The 21,713-nt window shown below is 40.3% G+C and overlaps 1 protein-coding gene and 1 long non-coding RNA gene across 3 annotated transcripts in view; one reads left to right on the forward strand and one right to left on the reverse strand.

Annotated features, from left to right (window-relative positions):
* LOC117878597 overlaps positions 1-362 on the forward strand; it is a 37,859-nt gene extending 37,497 nt beyond the window's left edge. Inside the window, exon 5 of the long non-coding RNA XR_004646020.1 lies at positions 162-362. This is a non-coding gene — a long non-coding RNA (uncharacterized LOC117878597). The remainder of the gene's footprint in view (positions 1-161) is intronic.
* SH3D19 (SH3 domain containing 19) overlaps positions 1-21,713 on the reverse strand; it is a 137,636-nt gene that overhangs the window by 55,299 nt on the left and 60,624 nt on the right. For both annotated transcript variants that reach the window (XM_034772942.1, XM_034772941.1), the window contains exons 3-4: positions 14,780-14,820; positions 1,465-1,507 (exon numbers count right to left, since the gene is read on the reverse strand). In XM_034772942.1, the coding sequence (XP_034628833.1) occupies positions 1,465-1,507; positions 14,780-14,820 (84 nt within the window). The remainder of the gene's footprint in view (positions 1-1,464; positions 1,508-14,779; positions 14,821-21,713) is intronic.

The following is a 21,713-nucleotide window of genomic DNA, read 5'->3' on the forward strand; positions in this document are numbered from 1 at the left end:
AGGCTACACAAGTGAGTTTTCATGCTGGGAGTTTTTGTGTACTAATCTAATCAGAGAACAAAAACACCACTATGCGATATATCTGACCAATTAGAACTATCCTTAGTTTGAATAGAGAATATTGAATATTCATGGAGAATTGTTCATATTGAATCCCACAGAGTTTAAAAATTCACAAAGATTACAAGTAATTTGGAGTGAAGACCAAATCTGAGGAAATCATGAGGAAAAGAAGCTGAAGTTTTCAACCAATTAATTTGTTCTAATTTATGGACATGGATCAAATTACTGCTGTTTTCTCTGTTTTTGTGTATGCCGTTGTTCACATGTGATTCTAGGCTCACTTATGCTGCGCCTCCTAAATAAACAGTTTAAACACTTTTCAGAATATCTAGTTGGCAGTGAACAGTTCTCAACATAATTAATAATAATATTAACTGTTACCACACTGCACTGGCTACCTACTAACAAGTGGCAGAAGGTGGGGGGAATTTAATGTGTTTATTTAGAAAGCCTTACCTGGTTTCGTTCTTTGATACCTAAAGGCTTGTCTACATGGAGAATTTTAGGAAAATCTCCCCCCAGTGCTAAAGCAAGGGTAATCAAGCCTCAAACGCTGTAGGGCAGAGCCTGCCCTTTTGTTATATTTGTGAACAATGCTTAGCACAATGGGGCCCCAGTCCCTGATTCCAAACTCTAGGTGCTACCACAGCATAAATAATGATAATGCTTCTGACTGTAAATCAATTGCCTACAAGAGTAAAGGATGTATTCCCTATCCCCCAGCACTGATATTCAGTATTGCACAACAGTGCTCTGTGGAACCTTTCAAGATAGTCTGCATAATAAAATATTTTGAGAACCAAACAGTGTTGGGAGGGGGGTGGGATCCAGAACATGTCTCTATTGCAAAAGTGTCCATAGAATGAAAAGCTTGGCGAACACTTTGCTGTATTAATGAGTTGTATGCCTTTCTTGGCCATTGCAGTATGCTGGATATCTGACTACATGAACCATTTGTTATGGTAACTTCTTCTGTCATTTTGCTATCAGAAAATGCACAAATATATGTTTAAAGGGTACTTTTAAAAAAGGATAGGAAGGGATAGAAAGTCAGGTTATGACAGGTTAATTGGGGCTCCCTTTCTGAGCAGCTGTAGGGTGTGTGTGTGTGTGTGTGTGTGTGTGTGTGTAACTTTGTATTTTCAACCTGAAATGATCACCTAGAAGTGGAGGCCATAAGTTTTTTTAAAAATCCATCTTCTTAAAATCTCATTATTTTTAAAATGTATTTATTTCTTTGGTTCCAGTCATTACTGTTTTCGCACTGAAAAAAATCAGAAAGGAAAAAAAAAAAAGAAAAGAAAAGAACAAAAGTAGGATCCTGACACGATCCGTTAAAATAAACTCTAAAGCCAACTATTAGGATGACATGTGGTTGAAATATAAATAACCATGTTATACCTTCTATCTCTCTGATGTTCGGTATGAGAAGAAGTCCGAGAAGCTATTAAAGTAAAAGAAAGAAAAACAAAGTTAATCTGGACTTGTACAGCAACAAAATAAAGATAGTGATACTAAAATTCTCACCAAGCTATCACAAATTACTGACTGTACATAGCATTTGATCATAAACTACAGATTTCTAAGAATGGCCATAGTTAAATAAAAATTATTTGTATTTAACACAAGAGAAATTTTTTTAAAGCTATTCTTTAGCAATACTTTGAGATTGACACAGAATATACATATTTACACATACACTGGAGTTCAAGAATCCCTTAAGGCATGTTTTGTGATTCAGACAACTTGCAGTGAAAAGAAGGAAAAGATCCAAAACAGTTACCGCAATATTAAATACATATGATTATGCTTAAAACCACATGAAAGCTGTGAAAGAAACTAACAAAAGCAAGAAAATTAATGAAAGCAAAGCTACCACATCCTAACACACAGTTTTGTGCCTTTTTGTTTTTCACCACTCCATGAATTAAGAACAGAGTAATAAACCTTAACCTTGTCTTTTGACAATTTATTTCCTAGACTTTGTGTAAAGAAAAACAAAAACAAAAACAAAAAACACCTTACATGTTTGTTAGTTCAAACTTTTGGTTTGGTTTAATAATTACTTTTTAAAAATCTAATCCAATACAAAAGATATTTACCTGAAAAACTATTTCAGTCTACTGGGTAAATATATAATAGAATTGTGTGCAGGAGAAATGTACTTAGCATTGCTTATTAAAAAATTTAATCCAATGTCCATTTATCAGAGTTTAAATTCTCGGGCATTTAATTCACACAAATAATGAGACCATTTCTGGGCTAATAGTTAACTACATTTATTTTTGATATCCACTGCATTTTGGATTTTCACAAGCTCATTAAATCCTCACTCTCTAATCCTGTATTTTTGTAATATTTACATTCAAATATTTTTTTAAAGGCCACACTAACTTTTTAAAATGTGGTTAAATAAAAAAAAAAAAAAAATTAACTCTCAGCTGAATCTTTGCATAGCAAATGTGATTTAGGGAGAAAAAGTTTATTGTGCAAAAAGCTGACAATTGCACCATTATTACGCCATCATAGACTGATAGCTGAAATCAGCAAAGCACCGCTTGAAAAGAACCCAGCATAGTTTTGTCACAGACATACCTCTTCCACGGGGCATTTTTGATGTGCACTATTCATGAGTGCTAGAGGAAAAAAAGAAGGGGTTAAAGTAGAGAAAGAGGGCTCAAGGAAGAAAAAACAATCCCATATGTCAATAGACAAGATTAATTGGATATGTGTTGTTAGTCACACAAGAATAGTGCAAATTTATTATAGTGCAAAATTTTATTTATTTTTAATTTATTTATTTATTTTAAATTTCAGGTTTAAAAAATAAAAATAAAAAAATAAAAACTGATAGTTCAAAATAAAATTTTAAAAAATCCAAAGCAATTTAATTGACTTTTTAATTTCTATTTTCACACTGAATTTAATGGGGATTTACTTATTGCCTGGCGATGTCATCTTAATTGTGAACAGGAAAACTGAGAAAGAAAGGACCTCTGTACTGTTGATTTCATAGTTTGAATGCTCTTTTTAGGTATGTATTGATTGGTGTCTGTTTTGATATAAACTCTCTTGTTTTATTTACTTTATAAACAGATGGGATATACTTTATACACTGATGGTCTGACCCAACTCCCAAGTAGTTGAATCAGATTCTTCAGTAATATGCATTCTATCCATTCCCAGCTTATCCTTTAACCCCCATGTATGCATACATATACATTTCCCTTCTTAGATTTTCCCTTTCACTAAGAATAGAGAAAAGAGATAAATCTCTCCAACTGGTATGAGATACCTATTTGCAATAAGTGTTGTTATAACCATGTTGGTCTCAGGATATTACAGAAAGCAAGTGGGTAAAGTCATCTCTTTATTGGACCAACCTCTATTAGTGAGAGAGAGAGAGAGAAGCTTTCACCAAGCTCTTCTTCAGGTCTGTGAAATGTATTCAGTGTCGCAGCTAAATACAAGGTGGAACAGATTGTTTAGGATAAGTAGTTACATATTTCAAGGGATCATTCAAGGTGAAATGGCACATTAAACCTCTCCACTCATGAGGGTATAGGTGGGGAAATAAGGCAGGGGGCTGTAAAGGGGTTATAGATTGGTGTAATAAGCCATAAATCCAGTGTCTCTGTTCAGCCCTTAATTTTTAGTATCTAGAAAAATTATGAATTTAAGTTCCCAGGCTCATCTTTTGAAGGTGTTGTGCAGGTTTTCTTTGAGGACGAGGACTAAGAGATCAGATATAGAGGGATCACTTTGTGAAAAGTATTAGCAATATAAGTGTTCTACTCATTGCACTGCCTTGCTAGAAGATAGCTGGCAACTGTCTGTCTTGAGAAATGATGGTGTAAGTGCCAAAGCTGTTCAGTTACTATGTATCATATTGCAGTGTTGTGAATGGCTAAAAAGTCCAATTCTCGAGCAACAGATTGTGTAGGAGTGATGCGCAAGGCCAGAAGATGAAACCGGTGCACTACTGGCACTTAAGGTCTGCTGCACTTTCCTCTTTGCTCGGTCTTCACTTTTCTCTCTCTCAGCCTCTGACTTCCTGGTGCAGCACAGTCCTCCAATGTAGCCTTTTGCTAGTTCCCTTTTCTGGGCTTGCAGTGCAGATGTTGAAAGTTTTCAGCTCCCTCTTGCAAACTTCCTTGAACTTGAGCCTACGATGGCCCAGTGACCTTGGAGCATCCACAAGTTCTCCATACAGGAGGTCCTTTGCAATGTGTCTATCATCCATCCAGTATAGATGACCAAACCAACAAAAATGTCTCTATTTAAGAATAGTGAATAAATATCAGACTTGGCAATTTTGCTTTCTCAAATACTTTGGTATCAGGGACTTGTATGTGAAATCAAACTAAGATAGCAGGTGTGGAAAGTGTTTAGCCTTCTTTCGTGCCTTCTGTAGATAGTCCAGGTCTTGTCACTATACATCAGCATGCTCAGGACACACCTTGTGCCATAATCAATGTCTTCTTTAGACTGATCACTGATGGTTAGACCAAATTTATCACAAGCTAACACAAAGCTATTGCAAAGTTTCTGGAGTGCCTATGTGAAACAAGCCCTGAGCTGTTGGCAAAAAAGTTCTAATTCTGCTTTTAGACAAGCAATGTCAAAGAGTTTTCCATCTGATCTTGCATAGAGATGTGTACTCTCGGTGCTAGATGAGAAAGTATACTGTGGATTTTATTTCAGTGACTAGGAGTATTTCTTCAAATTATGCTGCAAACCAGTCCTTATCTTGTGCAGTCTTTTTACCAAAAGCTAAGATATTCATCCAGAATGCGCTCAATACTCCATCAGCATTCAGGAAGGGGTAATCAATTACATAGTTTCCCTGAGATTCATATTGAATTGAAACACCTTCCTTGGTCTTTTGTGTTGTTGATGTTAATTTGTGTGCAACAGCTTTGTTTAGAACGATGGAATTTCTGTAGTGAAAGCCTGACTTTGCAGCATACATGTGCATGGTCTGCGTCATGGTCTGCACCACGAAAACCGCGAGTATGGAGAACATCCTGCAAGTGTTTTCTACAACTAACAATTAAATTCAGTTGGTGCTAGTGTCCAGATCTGGAGTGTCTCCACAAGACCTTTCGATGATGACTGCATTGAAAGTAAGTGTTGGTAATGCATGTTCCTTGGTTGGTACAGAACTAACCATTTGTAATTAATTTTTTCCACTCTATGGTGGCAAGAACCTAGCAGCCACATCTCATGATCTGTGCTGACCCTAACAATGAAGTATCCCAACAGATAGAGTCACTTACCTGATGGTAGCTTACTGATGCTTTCAAGGTGCTTATAGAACAAATCCTTCTCTTCAGAAATGGAAGAAAGCGTTGGGCATATATATGATGATATTGGCAAAACCACCTGTCATAGATATTCTTAGTGATATAATTTGTCCCGATGTTGCAATGGGATGGATGCTAATGAGTTTTTGACTGCAAATACCACCCCATAACCAGAGCACTCTTCTTTGCTTTTTCTATGCCAGAAGAGGGTGTAATGAATCTTTCGTAGAGAGCCTGTGTCAGCTAGTCTGGTTTCAGAGAGAGTGGTCAGATCAATGTCAACGTTCTCCAGCTCTTTATCGATCATAGCATACTTTCTAGGATCACTGACCTCCTCCAGGTCATTTAACATACCAGGGCACATTGTCCTCAAATTCCAACAAGCAAGTTTGAAGAGGATGATCATTGTACCTGGAACTTTGGCACATACTCAGCGAAAATAAAGAAGCAGATGCTTGCCCTAGGACAAAAAGTCCCCCTCTTGGTGGGACTGACTGGACACAAAGGCTTGGAGATCAACATATTTGGAAGCAAGCACAGCTGCAGGAACTACCTGAAGAAGCGGATGCCAATCACCTGATATCTTCTCCACCGTGGACTGGGTGGTTTGTAAAACCAAAAACTAGATGCAAAGTGGTAGCACCAGATGGAATTATTCTTTATGGATATTGTTTTTCATTCCACCAGGGATCTGGCATTACCCCATCAATCAGGATTCCCAGTTTAGTCACTCGACCTGCAGAAGGTTGTACTGGGTTACATGGAACCAGTAGCAGGCCTTACATGCCTGGCCTGACCTTATCCCTATGAGATACAAAGTCTTATTCAAGGTCTATGCCCTAATATTCAAAGCCCTCCATAAGATTAGCCCCAACTATTGAAAAGATCAATTCTCCCTCCATAACCATGAATTCCCTTGACAGCTAAATTCCACTGGAACAATAAATGACACTTTCAACCAATGGGAAAAGTTCATGAGTGCAGGAGAAAGAATTTTCATGGGGCTTGGATCTAAACTATGGAACTCACTCCTGCAAATAAATAGAACAGCTCTGTGTAAGCTCAAAAGCTTGTCTGTCTCACCAACAGAAGTTGGTCCAATAAAAGATAGTACCTCACCCACCTTGTCACAGCTCACACTGCATTCAAAAGCAAATGGAAACCCTCTTTTTTCAGCTTAGCTTTCTATCAATAGACCTCTCTCTCTCTCTCTCACACACACACACACACACACACACACACACACAGTTAACCTAACCAAACCAATAAATAAAAGCTCTACCTAGTTGAGTTTACTCTTACAAGCAGAGATGGAACAGAGAGTTTACTTTACTTTAATTACTCAAGAGATGAGGGCCCTATTCACACTTAGATATATAGAAAAGGCAAGGGAACTAGGAATGAAAACAAATTAATGAGGGATGAATAATATGACTAGTCCACTCAAAGTGTCAACTTGGTTTCATTGCATCCTCCAGGCTACATGACCAGTTGTGTTGTTTTGTTCAATGAGACAGATGTTATTTCCTCTCTTTAGTTAAAAAAAAAAAAAAAAATGGCTTGAAGACCTTTTGCCCTAGAGGTGAAAAAAGAGGAAGCAGGAGTTGGGGCGTATGTGGCAGTGCACATGGACCAGGGGATAATCCAGCAGAGAACTACTCTGAGTGGAATTGTGAGGATGTGTGTGTTGTTTATCTTAATGTACAAATCCTACACATCATCTTCCTATTATGTTAACAAATAAGTTAATTAAAAAGATATTTAAAAGTAGGTGCATGTCTTGAATGTCCCTCTTGAAAAGAAGCAGTCCCTCAGTTTTTTTCAGTCTCTCCAAAAAATCTTCTGTACTTCAGTGAAATTAAATTACTTGCGAAGGATTTTTTAACAACTAGACTTGTGGCCTTTTTTGCTTCTTTATGATGCTGGAAGAGTTTCTGGTTTTTCCTGCCTATTTTTTAACCTTAGAACTACAGTTTTCTATGCTTTTAAAGAAGGACCTTTTGGTCTCAGGAATTTGTATTGTAAGCTCTCACACCTTCACTGAAGGGGCAGAGGTGAAAACAATTTCATCCTTGCTCCGAAGCATTCTTTAGTTGATGGAGTTGAATAGATGTTAACAAAAATAAAGTTTTCATCTTCCCTTCTCCTCTCAGTCGCTCAGCTTCCAGTCTTATAATTCTCATGAGCTCATCATTTCAATACTACTAGCATAACTGGAGAAAATTTTAGGATAGACAAGACCTGAATTTCTAATGTTAAAAAAAAAAAAAAAAAAAAGAGAAGGGCAGGAAAAATATAACTTGACACAATAAGTCCAATTGTTTTTCCTTTGTGGGTCACCGTTAAAAAGCATGCCCCTATTTTTGTCCCCTAATATCCTATTTATGAATTTCAAATACTGACAGCTTTAAGTTCAAAGCGTAATGCCTTTCTCATGGAAATCAATGAGAACCTGTTTCCATTTCAGTGTGCATGTTCACGGGTAAGATGGTTGTTACCTTGAATTCAGCTCAGAGCCATCCATTGCCATAGAAATGCTGACACTTTCTCAGGTATATATTAGTAATATTAGATAAATAAAAACTAATGATAACTATATATGCTATGGTTGGAGAAAAACAGAACAAAAACCTGAGTTCTCCTTTATCCCTTTCCATTTTATGGCTCTCAAGAAAAAAAAACATCTTTATGGCTGATTTGACATAACTTTCTCTTTAGGAGGATTTGTTCCTTTCTGTGACTGTCCATGAGTTGTCACAATGTGCTTTTTATTCCAGTACTGCATGCAACTTTCTTTAATGCTTCATCTGCAATAGCTATAGGTACAATATAAATGATAATATATTTTAAATAAATATTAATTCTGAGAGTTCTAGATTTCAAAATTTGCATTCAGTTTCCTTCTTGCAACCAGCATTTTTGTATTTCTTTCATTCCAACGGAATATGCAGTGGTAAGAGAGTACATTGTGTGTTTTGTATAGAGTTATGATATACTCTAACTCCTTTATGACTGGAGTTTTTCCCCTCATCCTTTCCCCTTTAGATAATATTCTTGCTAACTAGTTTGTTTTTCTTTTAGATTTGACACACATATGGATTATTGTTTTCAGTGATGAAAAGTTAAAAAGGCTATCAAACATATTTCACAATTGGACCTATGGAATCACATTGCAAATTTTCAACATAGGATAAAAATTAATAAGCCTGTTCTGACAAGAAGGTTTCTTTTTCAAATGAGGCCAGAATGTAAAGCTCTTTGGGGAAAGGCTATGTCTATGTTTGTACAGAATCTGGGCTCAGAGTTGCCATCCTGTTTGGGCCACTGAGCCCCACTGTAATATAAATATCACAATCATATTTTTCAATTCCCAGGAAATTGCAGTTTTGGCCATTTTTTTTTTATTTCATTAAAAATATATATGAAACACTAATTTGTTTTTTATTGTGGAAATTCCACCATTTTTATAATTTCTAATTTTAATTATAATTAACTAATTTCATTTTTAATTAGAGAAGCCAAAACCTCAGACATGAACATCCCCAAACATTGGGGGAAGTCCAGGTCCAAACTGTGCAGCTTAGACTCTTTTAGTCAATTTTAGTCCTAGCAATTATAGTTTCAAAAAATGAGTTCTGTCTATTACATTTTTCAATAACCTTAGCTAATGTCAGGTTTCAGAGTAGCAGCCGTGCTATGCATCCGAAGAAGTGGGCTCTAGTCCACGAAAGCTTATGCTCTAATAAATTTGTTAGTCTCTAAGGTGCCACAAGTACTCCTGCTCTTTTTGCGGATAGGTATGCATCCGAAGAAGTGGGCTGTAGTCCACGAAAGCTTATGCTCTAATAAATTTGTTAGTCTCTAAGGTGCCGCAAGTACTCCTGTTCTTAGCTAATGTGATTATGATGAATTTTAAAATAATGCTAATTGTTTTAAACAGTAAGGATATGTACTAATCATTTTAGCTGCAGATTCTCTTAGTGCTTTCACACCACGAGTCAGACATTCTTGCCCTCTGCCCAGTATAAAATGCAATACATTGGCATTTCTAAGAAATTATTAGTGTCACTATATATCTGTCTAGGTACTTATATGTCCTCCATCACTGTAATATCTGAACACTTCCAGATAATTAAAACAGAAAAATAAACCATACTCTCTCTGTTCCTTTCCCTACCTGTAGGAGTAATTTGGAATAGTTAGTACTCTCTCTCTCTCTCACACACACACACACACACACACACACACACACACACACACACACACACACACACACACACACACACACACACAGAGAGTTGTGTGTCCATAAGAAGTGCTTATTGGGAAAGCTAAGTTGAAGAGACAAGTTAAAAATAGACAGAAACTGATTTCACAAAGGTCTTACTGGATAATTTTAATAAAACAAGAAGTTCAGATAATTGGGAGCTTTGTTATGAAGCTCTTTAAAACCAGAGTGCTGAAGCTAGCACCTCAATAAACTCCTAAACTTCACTCATCCAGAGTTTAGGAGCCTCTATCATGCGGAACATAGCTGCTCTGCAGAACTGAAGCTCCACATGGGAGGCATGCTCCAGTCAGACAGTTAATAGCCCCAGGGAACATAACCACATTTTGGTCAAACCTAGGGTTTCAGTTAATTGCGGTTGGAATATAATAGTGCATCTGTGAAAGAAAGTCAGTGAAATCTTAGGCACTTGTAGCTACCAGCTAGTCATATTAATGCAGAGGTATAGATGGTTTCAGAGTAGCAGCCGTGTTAGTCTGTATCCGCAAAAAGAACAGGAGTACTTGTGGCACCTTAGAGACTAACAGATTTATTAGAGCATAAGCTTTCGTGGACTACAGCCCACTTCTTCGGATGCATATAGAAACTTTTGAAGTTTTTTTTCTCTTACTTAATTGGCCTCTCAGAGTTGGTAAGACAACTCCCACCTGTTTATGCTCTCTGTATGTGTGTATATATATCTCCTCAATATATGTTCCATTCTATATGCATCCGAAGAAGTGGGCTGTAGTCCACGAAAGCTTATGCTCTAATAAATCTGTTAGTCTCTAAGGTGCCACAAGTACTCCTGTTCTTTTTGAGGTATAGATGGTAAACCTTGAAGTGTTCCAGGAAAGTACTGCTTGCAGATACCAGCATGAAGAAATTTTCATGGCAGACATCACGCCAGAGGATAAACTAAGTTGCCAAAGCATGAATCCAGGAGCTTAAAACACAAACTGTACATCTGCTGCCACAAAGAGAAGGGCAACTATCAGCTTCTGGCTCATCTAGCTACAGCCCTACCATTGTGGGAGGGCCTGTCCAAACAGGGACATTCCACCAGCAGCTGCTGCCAATCACTCAGCTTCCTCACCCCACCCACGAAAGGGTATTAATAAAGGTGAGCTATAAAACCTGCTGTCCACAATGCAAGTTACTACTGCTCCTCTTACCTCTAGCCACATTCTTGCCTAACAGATGACATCAGTGAAATGAGTCATAAAACGTCTTCCTGTGCCAGCCGCTGCTATACCTGGCTCCAGCTATACCTGTACACTTTCCCATCCTTGCATGAACCCCACTCTCTATCTCATTATTACAAACTTTTACAGTCTGTTTGGTTTTTTCCTTCTCTGACAAAAGTCTTATTTTCAGACATCTGTTTTGTTTAAACTGGAGGACATATTGGACTGGCTTTTCATTAGCCAACGTTTCTTTACGGTTCAGGTAATCACATATGTTTATTTTTATATATAAATACTGAATTTCTCTACATAGTCCATGTGCTTTATTATTATTTTTGTTTGTATTATAATAGTGTCTGGAGGCCCCTACCATAATAAGGGCCCTATTGTGCTGAGCATACAATACATAGAGCCCTGGCTGGTAGAGCAATTAAGGCTAGGAAATGGTGGTAATGGAGAGGAAGAAATTGGGGGTTGTACCCCTTACTACTATTTCTCTTTGTCCTCTAATTTGCAACATCCTAACTTTACTAAGGAAATCAATCTCAGGAAGAAGGGACTCTGCTGAGCTACCTAGCCATTTGAAATTATATGTTTTTATCTCCCCAGGTAGAGCTACAGTCAGGGACAGCAGGAGAGAAATAGGACTCCCCACTCCTCTGCTAAAAGCAGAGAGAGATAACTCCCAGATTCAATACATTTTAACCACTGTCCTCAGGTTGTAAACTTTGCTGACACCTGTCATGAGGCCTTGCAAATGGAAGCTAATGAGACCACAGAAGTTGAGATTCATTAAAAGAAAGAGGTTTCTAATGCGATCACGGAAATATTGTTACAGTAGATATTAATCTCAAGAATGTACAGTAAGAGTGAGTTGGGGAGCAGTCAGAGCTAGAGTTTTGATTCAGGACTATCAATAACTAAGATTGTTGGCATCCAGGTGACTATGTTTTTATATAGTCTGTCTACATAAATATATAATGGCTGTTTCACCCCTTTTTAAATCATGGGATATGTCTCTCTGAATATTTTAACACACCTGGTCATATACTAGTACTATATTATCATTACTTATTATTTGTATTGTATTTGCTTGATTGCTCACTGAGAGAAATTATACATGTAATTGCCATAGGTGACGCACAAGTCTTTCCTTTAGGGAAGACTATGGAATGCCAGAAACTCCCTAGAAGTGTGTGCGGGGGGGGGGAAAATGACTCCAGCACCCGGACCGCAGCCCCACTCCTGTGAAGCCCCACCCCTTCTTGGCCTCTTTCCCCTGCCCCCACTCCGCCCCTTTGCCCCCCCCCCCCCCCCAGGTCCCATCCTCACTCCGTTGCCTGGTGCTGGGCCTTATGCTGTGCTGCAGGGCTCCTCACTGCCCCCTGCTCCTCACTGCCCTCCCTGGGCACCTCACTGCACCCTCTAGCCCCCCATGGGCTCCTCACTGCCCCTCACCTCCCACTCCCTGAGTTCCTTACTGCCCCAAACACCACCACCCTGGCTCCACCCAGGCTCCTTACTGCCCCCTACCCAGGGCTCATTGCTGCTCCACCATGCCCCCCAGGGCTCAGTCCTGTCCTTTCCTCCCATTCACACCCTGTGAGGCCCTGGTAGAGGAAGGGGAGAGCCCATGCTGCAGCCGGGGGAGGGGGGGCAGGGCGGCTCAGGTGTATGGCTGCCTGGGGAGCTTGTAGGGAGGCAGGAGGTCCACGGCTGCCACCACTTCCCCTTGCAGCGGGGAGGGCAGCAAGGCTCGTTCAGTTCCCCACCACCAAGGGGCACAGGGAAGTGCTGCCTTCCCAGGTCACTGCCAAGGGGAGCTGGGCACAGGCCCATGGGCTGTGCTGGCAGCCGCATTGAGACAGCCCCACTGGCATTCTGCTCTGGGATCCCCACCTGGCAGAGCGCAGCGATGTGGGCAGCCTGGAGATGTGCCTGTGGGTGAGCAGTGCCAGAGCACCACGCCAGAGGCAGGCAGGGGGCAATGAGGCAGACTGGGGGTGGGGCCTCAGGGCGGAGCAGGGGCAGAGCTCAGGAGAGGTAGGTGGGATGTGACCCACGCTGTGTCCAGCATTTGCCCCCAGCACGGCTAGCCTTTTTTATTTTGGGGGAAGCTTAACCTCCCCAAGCCCTTTATACGTGCTACCTCTGGATAACTGCCTTTATGTGTCTAGGATTTGTGAAATGTTACTCCATAATTGTGTAATGCTTTTGTGGATGGTTTTGTAACTAAAACAAAGGACTGGGGCGTGGACAATCTGGATTCAATTCCTGGCTCCAGTAGACTTCCTGCGTGACCTTGGATGAGCCACAATCTCAGTCCCTCAATTCCTCATTTGTAAAATGGGAATAACGATGGCAGCACCAGTGTATACAAGTGCTGCGTGTTAAGCATAGTATCATGAAGACTTGTTCTGAGCAGTTAGCAACACAGTGCTTACAGTGCTGCTCAGCACCTCGTGCCCTGTCTATACTAGAGATCCCACGATGGCTAGTACAGGGGGAGATGGATCAGTGATAGCGCCAGTGTAGAAGTTGAGTAGGAAAAAAATACACTAGTGTACATATAGCTGAAGAGAAAATATTAGCTGGCATTTCAGAAATCTGTCGGCAAAAGACAAACATGAAACACAGGGGGATGAAAACATTATTTTGGATGATTCCAACTGAAGTGAATATCTGAGAACGTTATGGGTGGGATAAGAGGACAGAAAGAGAAGATAAAGAGAGAAGTTAGGCGAGGCATAGTCTAGACTTTCATCCAAGGCTTAAAAACAAAATCTCTACCCCAAAATGAAACCACATTCATGGGTCCAAATCCAGCTCCCATTAAAGTCAATGTAAGTTTTGCCACTGACTTCAATGAAAACAGGAAGATGCTTGAACCAATCAACCAAGTTAAAGTAGGCAACTAACAGCCAGATTCTTCAGAATCAGATATACACAGTTCACAGCACAAATGCACAGATAAGAGAAATGCTAGTGTTCTACAAGAAGAAATAACTCAGCAGCAACTGGGAGACATGGTCTAAAACAGGGGTGGGCAAACTACGGCCTGCGAGCCATTTTAAGCCGTCCGCAAGCCGCACCACGTGGCTCAGCCCCGCTCCGGCGCTTCAGCTGGGTTGGGGCCAGACCATGCAGCTCAGTCCCGCTCCGGCGCTTCAGCCGGGGCACTGGATTGGGGGATGGACCACGCGGCTCGGTCTCGCTCCGGCATTCCAACCGGGGCGCTGGGTTGGGACCAGACCATGCAGCTCAGCCCCGCTCCGGCCGGGGCACACGGTCAAGGGCTACACCACTTGTCTCTGCTCTAGTCCGGCTGGGGTGCTGAGTCAGGAATGCACCAGCATCTCAGCCCCAGTCAGGGCACTGGGTTGGGGCCGGACCACGCATCTCGGCCCCACTCCGATGGGAGCTGCAGGGGTGGTGCCTGCGGATGGGGTAGTGTGCAGAGCCACCTGGCCGTGCCTTTGCATAGGAGCCAGAGAAGGGACATGTCACTGCTTCTGGGAGCTGCTTGAGGTAAGCGCCGCTCAGACCCTGCACCCCCTGAGCCTCTCCCCACCCCCAACCTCCTGCCCCAGCTCTGATCCCCCTCCCGCCCTCTAAACCCCTCGATCCCAGCCCAGAGCACCCTCCTACACCCCAAACTCCTCATCCCCAGCCCCACCCCATTGCCCGAACCCCCAACCCCAATTTTGTTAGCATTCATGGCCCGCCATATAATTTCTATTCCCCGATGTGGCCCTCAGGCCAAAAAGTTTGCCCACCCCTGGTCTAAAATGAGGCAAAGCAAAAAAACGGTTACAGTCTGTCAGATGATTAATGATTCTATAAACTTACCTTTGTTTAGTCATTTAATCTTCTCATAAAAAGTAGCCACTTGCTGGAAATGAAGATGCAGCAATTTGAAATTAAGATAACCAAGAGTAGAATCAAAATAGACTTACTTCTCTTGATTGCTGCTCTAATGGATGACAGGGGTCCTTGGCTTAATAAAGAAAAGAAAGAAAATTAAGTACATCACTAATCCACAGGGAAAAAAGACAAGTAGCTCACATTATTCAGAGCTTCTGTACCAGGTGGAAAGTACATTGTCACACACTAACTCACAGCACAGCATCTGGTTGTCTTTTACAAAAATAAAAAGGGCAACTTCGCATCTTACAACAAGATTCATGTTTCCCCGCATCTGTTAGGCTACAGAAATTTGTTTCAAATTGCTAATACAACTCTACATTGATATAATGCTGTCCTCAGGAGCCAAAAAAATCTTACTGTGTTATAGGTGAAACCGCGTTATATTGAAGTTGCTTTGATCCGCCAGAGTGTGCAGCCCCGCCCTACGCCCGGAGCTGCTGCTTTACGCATTATATCCGAATTCGTGTTATAGCGGGTAATGTTATAGCAGGGTAGAGGTGTATACCTACCCACATCCAATGCCTTCTAATGAAAAAAATAGTATATGATTTTAAATCTAAGGTCATGCAAAAACTGCAAGATGAACATAAACTATTGTTTTCTGAATAGTGTGCTGAAGTTCAGATTAGTCACCTCAGATTGGAAAACTTTGGAAGATTATCACAGTTCATATATTATCAGATTACTTAGCATTTTATAACTGGACATTCTTGTAAATATGCAAAAATGCAAACAATAAAATCCCGCACTTCATTTGCTAAGCATTTTCAACAGCTACTTTAAAAAACGATTTTATCTTCACATTTAGCTGGGTTTGCAGCTTTCATTAACAGCTTACAGGGGAAAAACCATGACTGGAAATTTGTTAATATGCAAGGACAGACAAATCCGTTTCTTTCTGGCAACTCATTTGTTTTCTTACTAGGGCTAAGGTCATTGATGCTTTCCTTCTGAGATAGTTATTTAATCTAGACATAACAGTGTTCCCTACTCTGCACCCACAATCCAGAAGAATTTGAGAACATTCATGTTTTTAAAGTAGTATATTAACTTCAAGAACATAATATTAAGAATCTGGCAAAACATTAAGCCACAAAAGTCTTGAAATCACTCACTAAATACCCTATTCTGAAGCCAAAAATGTTTTACACAGTACAGATAAAAAATAAGGCCCAACTTCTTAGTGAGAATTCTCTGGGAAAACCAATATTAATGTTAAAAGCTAAAGACTAATTTGTACCAAATACAGTATATTCAATACAGTATCTTTAATACAAACAGCTGAGTTTACACAAGACTTTTCCACCATCGCAGCTCCACAAGTGATACCAATGGTGCGAGTGTAGACAGAGCACTGGCATAAGACCTGGCAGTAATGGGAGACTTTAAGTACCCAAACATCTGTTGGAAAAGTAATTGGCAAAACACAAGTTTTTCAATCAATTCTTGGAATGTATGGGGGACAATTTTTTGTTTCAGAAATGGAGGAAGTGACCTTTAGTAGTTGTCCAGAAGGTGACTGAGGACCAGTGGTGGATTTAGAGTTAGTGGGGCCATGTGCGCAGCTTCATTTTTCCCCCACCCCAGAACCCAACCAAGAAAAAGAACATTCTCCCTTATCTCCTCCCCATTTTTCATTCTTTTGTTCTTCATCCTCCTCCTATATTATAAGTAATAGGAAGTAAATGAAAATAAAGTGTGATACCTTGATTGTTTTGGAGTCTAACTTTTTTTCCCCAGAGACCACTTGAAAATTGCTTAGGGTCTCGGTGGACCACTTAATGATCTTTCCAAATGTTGTTTGTACCATTAGCTAACTATTGTAAAGTGCTTTGGGTAAAAACACTTTATATAAAAAAAAACAAAAACAAAAAACTTAATAACCTTTCTTTGGTCTCCCTGAATGGAGTTCTCGGACCACAGTTTGAGAACTTCTGGTCTAGATGAAAGTTTGTATTTGCATTACGCAAACATGAAAAATATGTAAAAATAAAAAGTATAGATGATGCATGAATGGAAAAATAAAAGTTAACTTCCTCTGAAGAAACTTATTCAATTTGTGGAAAAAAAAAAATCATTCAGATAGCTTTTTTCTACACTTTTTCTTTACAAAATCGTCAATTAAGTCATCATAAGTAATATTTTGTAAAGAGGCACTTTCAATTGTCAATATTGCCGAACTTGTCAAATGTTCCTGACTCATCGTATTTCGCAAATAATTTTTAACTCGTTTCAATACAGAAAAAGAATGTACACCAGAAGCATTTGTGACAGGTATTGTTAAAAATATTTTCAGAATGGTTTCTACATTTGGAAAGGTTGCCTGCAAACCATCGCATACAAGTCTATACAAATCAACTCGTGATCTTGAAGCACAAACCTCATCATTTTCAATAAAATGAATGAAATGTTTTGCTTCATCTTCAAAAAGATTTGTCTCTATGTCCTCTAAGTAGAATTTACTTAATTTCTTACTGTAGTGGCTTTTAGCATTTTTGTCCATACTTCTGTCAAAAAACACACAAAATAAATCAGTTTTCTTTAGAGATTTACCTCTACTCTGCAATTGCATTATTATTGTGCCAAAAAACAACACTGACAACCTCAACGATAATCTTCTCTTTCCCTTTTAAATTGATTTAATTCTCTCTAGTTTAATCAAAAAATAACTCCCTGATTTTTTTACACTTCTCATCAGATATATCAGAGGGACCTTTATTTTCTGTTAATGTTAGTGCTTCTGCTTCCACCAAGCTATAGCCATTTTGAACTTCCATGACAAAACTTTTAACTGAGGCTAACAATTGTGCAGCATTCAATAAATTTGTATCAACCTTTTGCAGCAATTTGCTGATGGCATTAATTCTTTGAAATAAACAGTTCCACAAAAGAGTAAAAACAGCAATATATTGTACTTTTCAAACTTTTCTGTTAAAGATTTTACTTCAGTTTTTGCATGCAATTTTTCAGAATTTGATGTGGCTATGACTAATAAGGTTTTCTTTATATCATCACAGCTCATTTTCAAAGCCAAAACAGCATCTGCATGAGCAGACCACCTGGTGTCAAAAATTCTTTTGACTGTCAAATGTTTTTCATTTGCCTGCTCCAAGCATGATTGTAGCATACTCCACCAATGCATGGAAACCGAAAAAGAGGCATACACATTTTGAACGAAGTTAAAAAAATGAGTAGCTCCCTCACAAGGTTCAGCTGCAGCATTGCAGATTAAATTTAAGGAATGGCTGAAACATGGTGTGAATAAAGGAGAGGGGCTTGTATTGTTTAGTCTTGCCTGTAGACCTGAATATTTTCCTGCCATATTTGCGGCATTATCAAAGCTCTCCCGTGGCAATTTTTGATGTCCAAACCTAAATTTACAATTATTTCCAAAACATTCAGAAGTGCAGGATTTTAGCAGGACAAAACAAAGCAATTGCTCTACAACTTCACCATTGCCAGTCACATATCTTAAAAATAACCTTAATTGGTCTACATGACTCGCATCTGGTGTTGAATCGACCATTATGGAATAGTACTCGGCATCATTTATTTCATCAGTGAATTGGTTTCTGAGCCGCTCTGTCATTATAGTGATGAATTCATCGTAGGTTTGGTGCGTTAAAAAGATATTCTTTCCTGAGCCACAATACTGATAATTTTTCAATTTTTTTTGAGAAAAATCATCAAAATCACTAAGATATTCAAGGCAGGTTAAAAAAATTACCTTTTCAATTTGACAATGATGACTCATTATGTCCTCTTAGAGGTAGTCCCAAAGAAGACAGCAGTTTGACTGGGGCAACAACACATCTCAGCACTTTCCTCCAATAAGAACACTCCTTTTCAAACTGAGCCGATAACACAAATCAATTCTTACACCTTTGAATGAACTTACACATAGCATTAATGTGAGCTTTGAAAGTTTCATGATCAACAATATGTCTTGCAACATTTCTCCAATTAGCGCGCCCGTCAAATAATGTTTGTTTTCCTTTACTATGGTCAGGGAATAATTTGCAAATATAAAACAGTTGACTGCCTTAGCGGTCTTCCCCCCCCTCCCCCCAAATCAACCAAATTCTCATGTCTGTCATCCCATTTTTCTTCATGTTCAGAAAATGGGACTCATGAACACCTATAAATTGCTTTTGTCCTGCAACCTCTACTCTTTTCTCAAATTTTCCAGTTAATTTACTGAGAAATATTCTATCATATTCAATTAAACAGATTTTAGCCATAATGCAATGTCTTCAGGGAAGGTTTCTTCCCTTACTTTGACAAAATTACCAATATTTTGTAGTTCCATTGTCACTTCAGAGTCCACTTGTTCAACTTTTGCAATAGTTGTGGTATCCCCACAACTTGGCAAGTGATCAGATTATTCAGATGTTTCCGCGCCCATACTTTTTGATGACTGTCCACTATTCAATACTTCAAGCTTTTTAAAATGAGATGATAAACTCTCTTTTTACTTAGCTTTGTCTTCTTACCTCGCCTTCCTTTTTTTGCATTTTTGACTGCCAGACTCATAGTGTCACTTCATTATTGCTAAAAAACTCACCTTGATTTTAGGCAAATTATAAATGTATGAAAGAGCAGGGGCATAGCCACGTGTGGGGCGTGGACCGCCCAATTAGGTTTAACACAGTTAATCCCGTGTTTTTATTGGGCTCTGTAAAAATGGGATTTTGAACCATTACATACTAGTGACAAATTACAGGCATTGTTGCGAAGTGCGGTGGAGGGTGCTTTTGTTCAATTGGATAATTGATCAAGCAGACAGACTTTCATTGGCAAATGACGATTTCCCTTAGTTGCTGTTATGCTGTTGCCAAGACAGCGAAAAAATGGTGAAACAAAATTCTTTGCTAGACTACTTCAAAAAACCACATTTCCACTGTTCACAAAATAAGTTTGCAGAATGCAGAAAGCCTGGACTGCTTTGCGACTTGCAACACTTACTACATTCGGTCATTTGTCAGATTTGTCCTGCATTTTGGGGCCCCGTGCCACTGCACAATGTGTTTCATGGTAAATCCGCCACTGCTGAGGACTGGTAACATGGTCCTGCCACTTACTGGAGCAGAAGCATAGTCTACACTAAGATTCTCGATCCCGTGAAATTTTACGGTAGAAATTCAGGAAGGCCATAGAAGAAAGTTATTCCATGGTTGCTTTAAGTCACCTTTGCACCAACCTATTCCTGGGCTATTCCAGGTGCTGGAGAAGGTCCATGCATAACTTAGGCTCCCAGGGCTGTTTAAGTTATGGCAGGCTCCTAGGGCTTCCCTATGAGCTACAGCACTGCCTGGAAACTCCACATCACTGCACACTGCAGCCCTGCCCAGACATGGCATCTCCCACCACAAGTCCCTTCCTAGCACAGCACCTACGGTGGGCTTGCATGGATGTCCTCAGAGTTGGATTGGAACTGAGCTTTTTATCTCTCTTCTTTACACAATACACAAGACTGAAGTGGGAGTGAAGATCTCACCCCAGATCTACAATGACACGTCAAATAACATTCCACATACAAAACCAATTAATTGTTCTCTTAATAGACCACTCTGGACATGCCAAAAAGTGAGAAAACGTTATCTTGAAGGATATACTGAAATCAATGTCACTAAGGCCTGGTCTACACTACGAGTTTAGGTCGAATTTAGCAGCGTTAAATTGAATTAAGCCTGGACACGTCCATACGATGAAGTCCTTTTTTTCCCCGACTTAAAGGGCCCTTTAAACCGGCTTCTTTACTCCACCTCCGACGAGGGGATTAGCGCTAAAATCGGCATTTGCAGGTCGGATTTGGGGTAGCGTGGACGGAATTTGACATTATTGACCTCCGGGAGCTATCCCACAGTGCTTCATTGTGACCACTCTGGACAGCACTCTCAACTCAGATGCACTGACCAGGTAGACAGGAAAAGCCCCGCGAACTTTTGAATTTCATTTCCTGTTTGCCCAATGTGGAGAGCACAGGTGACCACGCAGAGGTCATCAGCACAGGTAACCATGATGGAGTCCCAGGATCGCAAAAGAGCTCCAGCATGGACAGAACGGGAGGTACGGGATCTGCTCGCCATATGGGGAGATGAATCAGTGCTAGCTGAACTCCATAGCAGTAAACGAAATGGCAAAATATTAGAAAAAGTCTCAAAGGCCATGAAGAACAGAGGCCATAACAGGGACACACAGCAGTGCCGCGTGAAAATTAAGGAGCTAAGGCAAGCCTACCACAAAGCCAGAGAGGCAAACGAAAGGTCCGGGGCAGAGCCGCAAACATGCCGCTTCTACGCGGAGCTGCATGCCATGCTAGGGGGTGCAGCCACCACTACCCCAACCGTGTGCTTTGACTCCATCAATGGAGAATCACGCAACAGGGAAGCAGTTTCGGGGTACGAGGAAGATGATGATGAAGACAATGAAGATAGCTCACAGCAAGGAAGCGGAGAAACCGGTTTCCCCAACAGCCAGGATATGTTTATCACCCTGGACCTGGAACCAGTAACCCCCGAACTCACCCAAGGCGTGCTCCCAGACCCTGAGGGCACACAAGGGACCTCTGGTGAGTGTACCTTTGTAAATATTACACATGGTTTAAAAGCAAGCGTGTTTAATGATTAATTTGCCCTGGCAATCGCGGCCAGTACAGCTACTGGAAAAGTCTGTTAACGTGTATGGGGCTGGAGCGGAAATCCTCCAGGGACATCTCAAGAAAGTTCTCCTTCATGTACTCCCAAAGCCTTTGCAAAAGGTTTCTGGGGACGGCTGCCTTATCCCGTCTGCCATGGTAGGACACTTTACCACGCCAGGCCAGTAGCATGTAGTCTGGAATCATTGCATAACAAAGCATGGCAGCATATGGTCCCGGTGTTTGCTGGCATGCAGACAACATCCATTCCTATCTCTCTTTGTTATCCTCAGGAGAGTGATATCATTCACGGTCACCTGGTTGAA

The sequence above is a fragment of the Trachemys scripta genome, chromosome 5 (genome assembly GCF_013100865.1).
Source record: "Trachemys scripta elegans isolate TJP31775 chromosome 5, CAS_Tse_1.0, whole genome shotgun sequence".
Classification (NCBI taxonomy): domain Eukaryota; kingdom Metazoa; phylum Chordata; order Testudines; family Emydidae; genus Trachemys; species Trachemys scripta.